Source organism: Bos taurus, chromosome 15 (assembly GCF_002263795.3).
Source record: "Bos taurus isolate L1 Dominette 01449 registration number 42190680 breed Hereford chromosome 15, ARS-UCD2.0, whole genome shotgun sequence".
NCBI lineage: Eukaryota > Metazoa > Chordata > Mammalia > Artiodactyla > Bovidae > Bos > Bos taurus.
Genome location: NC_037342.1, coordinates 78,662,031 through 78,670,050, shown reverse-complemented (window position 1 = coordinate 78,670,050; position 8,020 = coordinate 78,662,031). Strand labels below are relative to the sequence as shown.

At 37.4% G+C, this 8,020-nt stretch overlaps 1 protein-coding gene and 2 pseudogenes across 1 annotated transcript; all 3 read left to right on the top strand.

Annotated features, from left to right (window-relative positions):
* Window positions 1–771: 771 nt before the first annotated feature.
* OR5F2C (olfactory receptor family 5 subfamily F member 2C) lies at window positions 772–1,716 on the top strand. The gene has a single exon (NM_001390481.1). It carries the CDS (start codon window positions 772–774, stop codon window positions 1,714–1,716), a length of 945 nt encoding a protein of 314 aa, NP_001377410.1.
* Window positions 4,362–5,151, top strand: OR5F10P (olfactory receptor family 5 subfamily F member 10, pseudogene; annotated as a pseudogene).
* OR5F2DP (olfactory receptor family 5 subfamily F member 2D, pseudogene) lies at window positions 6,566–7,518 on the top strand (annotated as a pseudogene).

The window sequence follows — 8,020 nt, the reverse complement described above, 5'->3', positions numbered from 1 at the left end:
GTCATTTGGTTTAATTTAAAACATGACAAAATCATGTTTATGAATATGGTAAATGTCAAAATGATGATTATTTGAAATGGAATTTTTTTACTGCATGGGGAATACAGAAGCAATTTTCAAGTATTGATGCATAGATTTTATTTTATTTTTTTAATTTGTTTATTTTAATTGGAGGATAATTACTTTACATAGATTTTAGAGTTGCAGAATATGCAGAGTGGTCCTGAGGAGAAAAAAATTGCATTGAGTTAAACTCACATACCTGTTCAGACCATGGGAGAGACTTCAGCTAGAATAGTTTGGTACTTTGCATTTTGGATATAGGCTAGAAGACAAAGTATAGAATATATATATTGCATTTGCAGAAACTGAAGTGAAATATGTGTACTTGGCCCAATAATTTGAGAATCCTTCAACCCAGGTGTATTTAACACAGAGAATTGCTTAATAAATGCCAATGCTTATTCTTGGAGAAGGAAATGGCAATCCACTCCAGTATTCTTGCTTGCAAAAATCCCATGGACAGAGGAGCCTGGCGGGCTACAGTCCATGGCGTCACAAAGAGTCGGACATGACTGAGCAACAATGCATGATGCTTATTCATTTGTCCACTAATTTTCCTCTTGCTTCACTTGTTCTATATATTATGCTCTGTTATCCTAGATTTTTTTCATGTGTGATTAATTTTATAGGACCTACTACTTCCTTTAAACTTTTGAGAGGAAAATATTTAGAGTGAATTCAAGTTTAAGCATAAAATTTCTGTAATAAATGGCCAGAAAAAATTATACTTTGCTCACTGAGTTCATCCTGTTGGGTTTAGCAGACTCACTGGAGTTACAGATTACCCTGTTTTGCCTTTTTTCTGTGATTTATACACTTACAGTTGTGGGGAATGTTGGGATGATCCTCTTAATCAGAGCTGATTCCCGACTTCACACACCCATGTATTTCTTCCTGGCTAACCTGTCCTTTGTGGATGTTTGTTATTCATCCACCATCACCCCAAAGATGCTGGTAGATCTATTATCAGAGAAGAAGTCCATCTCCTTTGCTGGCTGCTTTCTGCAGATGTATTTCTTTTTACCCTTGGCCACAACTGAATGCATCCTTTTTGGGTTAATGGCCCATGACCGCTATGTGGCCATATGCAACCCTCTCCTTTACTCCTTGATCATGTCCAGGACGGTCTGCCTAAAAATGGCAGCAGGGGCTTTTACAGCAGGACTGTTGAACTCCATGGTTCTCACAAGTTGTATAAGCAGCTTTAATTTCTGCAGTTCCATTGTCATTCATCACTTCTTCTGTGATAGCCCCCCACTTTTTAAGCTCTCCTGTTCTGACACACACCTGTATGAAAGTATCTTGTCCATTTTTGCTGGTGTGAATATCGCTGGAAGTCTGCTGGTGATCCTCACCTCCTACTGCTACATTCTCTTCTCCATCTTCCATATGCATGCAGGGGAGGGGAGGCGCAAAGCATTCTCCACATGTGCTTCTCACCTGACAGCCATCATCCTGTTCTATTCCACCTCCATCTACACTTATCTGAGACCTACTTCCAGCTACTCCCTGACTCAGGACAAAGTAGCTTCCGTGTTCTACACTGTGGTGATCCCCATGTTGAATCCTCTGATCTACAGTCTCCGGAACAGGGAAGTGAAGAAGGCTTTATGGAATGTAGTTACTAGGAAAAGGATTTCTTCATTTCTGTGATTGATTAATTTTCTGAACTAAGTAGAATATACAATTTAATTTTCAGAAACTGGATCAAGCTTATTTTCATTACAACTTAATCTGTATAATCACGTTCTGGTAATGTTCATGGACATGAGTCCTGTTAGATATAACTTATCAAACTTATGTAAGATCATGAAACTTTTTTCTAATCATTGTATGTTTTCCTATAGATTTCTAAAATGTGATTTATTCATAAAGCTGTCTTGGTTATGGAAATAAAGTGTTAAGTATATAGAGATAATTTTTGCAATGTTACATGAATCTAGTTGTGTATTATATTTGTAATTGTCAGCTTTTTTAATGTATTTTTTCAACATTTGTGATTTGTAAAGGATTGTATATATCACATGTGTGAAAATGTTTTCAATGTAGATTTCCACTTTATTGAATTAGGGTGGTAATCCTTAAATCAAAAATCAGTAATATCATTTAACTGCTATAGTAAACATGTGTACTTTCATTTCTTTATCCCCATAAACACATACTTATTCATTAAAGAATATATAGGAATTTGTTTAAATGTGTTTTGTTTAGAAAACTGCTGTCTGGTTAGAAAGCACCAATTGCAACAGCTTTTCTTCTGTTCCCATCTTTTCTTCTCAAAAGTTTCCTGTTCTCTCACATTTCCTCTCCCAGACTGATGCGCATATTATACACAAAGCCACATGCACAATCAGTCAGCTAGAGCAGAGTGTAATCAACATATAGTTCAAAGTGGGTAGATTGATCTTTGAAGGATAAAATAGACCCATATCCTTTAAAACAGTCTCAGGGATTTCCTGATTATGGAAATATTCTACCAGTCACCAATGAATCCATTAATCTGTATATTATATTAAAGGTAAGCAATAATATATAGGTGGAATGGAGTGGCATAGTAGAATTCTGGAGGAAACTGAGGGGGATTCAGGACTTGCTAAGATGCTAACCACACTTAGAACTTTTGGAGGGATATTCCCCTGGCTCTTCCCTTGTCCTTGCTGCTGAAACTGCTCCTGATAGAAGTTACAATATTCAAGTCATCTGGGATATAACAAAGCAGATCCCATGACCTGTCACACCATCCAGTGCCCTCTGCTGTCCATATAGTCCAGCTGGGTCTGATGAACATTCATGTAGGCATGTTAGAAGTTAGTGTCTCCTTCTAATTTATTTCACTTAAAAACAGAGCTTCCATGTTGGCTCAATTGTTAAAGAATTTTCCTGCAGTGCAGGAGACCTGGGTTCAGTCCCTGGGTTGGGAAGGTCCCTGGAGAAGGAAATGGCAACCAGTTCCAGTATTCTTGCCTGGAGAACTCCATGGACAAGGGAGTTCAGCAGGCTACAGACCAAGGGGTCCCAAAGAGTCAGACACAACTGAGTGACTAACACACTCACTTTCAAGAACAGATCTAGACTGAAGATTAAATTCAGCCAGACAAGTGTAGGGGTACACACACACACACAAAGGGAAGAATCATAATTTGGTAGAGGATTATGTAACCATTGGAATAAGCTTAAACTTCAAAGAAAGAGAAAATTACATAGATCTTTTTTTTTTTTAATTTGACAAATAAATAACTTTGAAATAGCAGAGAAATCAGAAGTTTCCATATAGTGTTTAATCACATCTACTTGCACGTGATCATATTTAAATACTTCTGAGACTGCAGTTTCTGCCTTTAGAGGATTCCTGACACAATTAAAACCTATAATCAAGTCCCCATGGTTACCTAACCCTCTTTGAGGAGAACAAAATTAAAGGATAGCAATATGCATATACTCAGAATGTGTCTCAAATGTTTACAAAATGGTAACTCAAAATGTCACTGCTTTACATTTCACTTAAAACATGAAAATTGCATTTTTTATGTTTTTTTTATGCCTCACCTGAGTTATTAGGGATTCTAGTAAAAACAGAAATAATAGACTAGACAAGTTAGTACTGAGAAAAATGCTGTTAAGTACTTGGTGCAGTCTCTGTCATTCACCGCCATAAATAGTTATAGTGTGTGCTACCACACGGCATTAATCTGATAGTGCACTTTGAAAGGAGAACATTTATTTGTGTGCCTTAATACACTACAATATCCACTACAATATCATCATTAAGAATATGATAGATGTCAAAATATCAGTTATCTAATTGGGCTACTTTTTGCTTCCTGGAGAACACACAAATGATTTCCAAGTGACCATACATAAATTTTGGAGTTGAAGAATATAGAGAGCAGACTTAGGGAGGAAAAAAAATGATTTCAGTTAAATCCAAATACCTGCTCAGAGAATGGAAAAAAACTTCAGCAAGAACAATTCTGTACTTTGCATTTGGATATGGACTAGAGGGGCAAGAATAGAACATAGATGCTGCATTCGAAAAGGAACCTTAGGTGATGTATGTGTATTTAGATGAGTCATTTGGGGATCCCTCAGTCCAGAATTAATAGAGCCAATTACTTAGTAAAATCCAATGCTTATTCATTTGTCTACTAATTGTCCTCTGACTCTGTTTACAGGGCTCTGTTGTCCCAGGTTTCTTTTCCCTATATGCTTTACTTTATCAATATTTCTATTTCTGGTAAATTGTGCAATGGGAAATATGCACACCCAGTTTAAGTTTAAGCATACTGTATCTGTAATCAATGGGCAGAAAAAATTGCACTTCACTCACAGAGTTCATCCTGTTGGGATTAGCAGATACATTGGAGCTACAGGTTATCCCCTTTTGCCTTTTCTTGGTGATTTACATGTTTACGGTTGTGGGAAATGTTGGGATGATCCTCTTAATCAGGACTGATTCCAAACTTTCCACACCCATGTATTTCTTCCTGGCTAACCTGTCCTTTGTGGGTGTTTGTTATTCCTCTACCATCACTCCAACAATGTTGGTAGATTTATTCTCCAGGAAGAGGACAATCTCTTTTGTTGGCTGCTTTTTGCAGATGTACTTCTTTATAGCCTTTGCCACACTAAATGCATCCTTTTTGGGTTAATGGCCTATGACCGCTATGTGGCCATAAGCAGCCCTCTCCTTTACTCCTTGATCATGTCCAGGATGTTCTGCATAGAAATGGCAGCAGGGGCTTTTACAGCATGTTGAACTCCATGGTAAACACCAGTTATGTAAGCAGCTTACCATTCTGCAGTTCAAATGTCATTCATCACTTCTTCTGTGACAGCACCCCCCACACACTTTTTAAGCTCTCCTGTTCTGACACACGCCTGCATGAAAGCATCTTTTCCACATTTACTGGTGTGACTATGGTCAGAACTCTGCTGGTGACCCTCACCTCCTACTCCTACATTCTCTCTCATAAAGTTGTCATCCTCCTCAACCCTCTGTGGTCCATGTTGCTCATCTCGGTCAATAAATATTCATGTAGGCATGAGGTTAGTAGTTATTTTCTCCTTCTGATTATTTTCACTCAAGAACAAATGTGGAATAAAAGTTAAAATTACTCTGCTAAGGGGGGATGGGGGATACACACAAACCCACACAGGGAAGGACAGTAGTATGGTAGTAGGTTATATACCCATTTGGACCAAGCTGCTAACACCACAAAGAAAGAGGCAATTAAATAACCATTTTTAAATAAAGCAAAATCTTTAAAAAGACAGAGATCAGGAACCGTGTTATGATGATCGCACTAGTGTTTGATTCCATCTCTCTGGGTGTGATCACATTTTAATTATTTTTGAGACTGCAGCTTCTGCCTTTAGAGGATTGATTTCACAACCAAAATCTATAAACCAGTCCCCAAGTGCACCCAACTCTGTTTAAGGAGAACAAAATAAAGAAGCAGCAATGTGTATATACTCAGAAGCTGTCTCAATTTTTTACAAAGAGCTAATTCAAATTTTCACTGATTTTCATTTCATTTAAAACATGAAAACTATCTTCTTTCTATTTTTGTGCCTTAACTGATTTATTAGGGATTTTGACAAAAAAGAAAATACTTGACTAAATAAGATAGTACTGCAAAGAATGCAATAAGAGCTTGGTACTGCCATTCATTGCCGTGGACAGGTATAGTGTCTGCTACTATATGGTATTCATTTGATAGTGTGGTTTGTGATGAGAATGGTTATTAGTTTACTACAAAATCATTCTTAACAATATGCTGTGCTGTGCTTAGTCACTTAGTCATGTCTGACTCTTTGTGAACCCATGGACTGTAGCCCACCAGGCTCCTCTGTCCATGGAATTCTCCAGGCAGGCATACTGGAGTGGGTTGCCTTGCTCTCCTCTTCTAAACAATATAATACATGCCCAAATTTTGGTTATTTGAAACGGGCTGCTTTTGCTGCTTGGAGAAAACAAAAGCAATTTCCAGTTGGTGATGCATGAATTATTGAGTTTAAGAACATACAGAGTGATCTTGAGGAGAAGAAAAAAAATGTATTTGAGTTAAAATTAAGTGTCTGTTCATAAGATATGGGAGAAACTTCAGCAAGGACACATCTATATTCTATATTTTGTATGTGGGCTAGAAGAGAAAGAATACAACATAGATGCTGGATTTGCAAAAAAAAAATAAAATTAATCTGAAATAAAATATGTGGACCTTGACCAGTCATTTTTTAATCCCTCAACCCAAATGTGATACAACTGCTTAATAAATTCCAACAGTTATTCATTTTTTCTATTAACTTAACTATTATGTCAGTTTCAGTATTTACTACGCTCTATTATCCTAGGCATTATGTTTTCTATAAGCCAACCACTAAAACTCATTTATATTTGTGCTATTTCCTGTAAACTTTGGGCCTAATGCAAATTTAAGCATTATATATATATATACCTGTGACACCTAGTGTAAATTTAAGCATACTATACCTGTGACAAATGGCCAGAAAAAATTATACTCTGCTAACTGAGTTCATCCTGTTGGGCTTAGCAGACACATGGGAGCAGCAGCTTGTCCTCTTTTTCGTTTTTTCTGTGATTTACACTGTGACAGTTGTGGGGAATGCTGGGATGATCCTCTTAATCAGAGCTGATTCCCGACTTCACACACCCATGTACTTCTTCCTGGCTAACCTGTCCTTTGTGGATGTTTGTTATTCATCCACCATCACCCCCAGATGCTGGTAGATCTATTATCAGAGAAGAAGTCCATCTCCTTTGCTGGCTGCTTTCTGCAGATATACTTCTTTATCCTTTTTGCCACAACTGAATGCATCCTTTTTGGGTTAATGGCCTATGACCGCTATGTGGCCATATGCAACCCTCTTCTTTACTCCTTGATCATGTCCAGGACGGTCTGCCTGAAAATGGCAGCAGGGCTTTTACAGCAGGACTGTTGAACTCTGTGGTGAACACCAGTTATGTAAGCAGCTTGCCATTCTGCAGTTCCAATATCTTCCATCACTTTTTCTGTGACAGCCCCCCACTTTTTAAGCGCTCCTGTTCTGACACATGCCTGTATGAAAGCATCTTTTCCACATTTGCTGGTGTGAATATGGTTGGAACTCTGCTGGTGACCCTCACCTCCTACTGCTACATTCTCTTCTCCATCTTCCGTATGCATTCAGGGGAGAGGAGGCACAAAGCGTTTTCCACATGTGCGTCTCACCTGACAGCCATCATCCTGTTCTATTCCACCTCCATCTACACTTATTTCAGACCTTCCTCCAGCTACTCCTCCAGGCACTCAGGACAAAGTGGCTTCTGTGTTCTACACAGTGGTCATCCCCATGTTGAATCCTTTGATCTACAGCCTCAGGAATAAGGAAGTAAAGACAGCTTTATGGAATGTAATTACTAGGAAAATAGTCCCTTCACTTCTGGGATTTTTTGGTGAATTTTCTGCATTAAACAGAATATGTTGAAATTTGAAAAGCTAGACTCAAATTAGTTTTTCATTAGAATATTTTCTAATTAATCAAATCCATTCATATTCACATACATGTATCCAATTAGATATAAGCAAAGTTACCAAAGTTATATATAAAACTATGGAAGTGTCATCTAATCATTCTATATTTCTTTTGGGTTCTCAGAAATAGGGATAACTTGTAAAGAAATTTGGGTTATGAAAATAAGCAATTCAGTGTTTAGAGTCAAAATCGACAATATCACATGAAACTAGCTATGTAGAGTATTTGCAACTGTCAATTTATTTTTTCCTGATGCATGTTTTTTTCACTATATATAGTTTGTGACAGAGTGTTATATACAACATATATCAAACTTTTTAAACTTTAAAATAGATTCCAGTTTTATTTGTGGAATTATTTCCTGCAGAGTTGCTTAAGTCTAAATTCAGGATTATACTTTTAATAGCAACAGTAAACACGC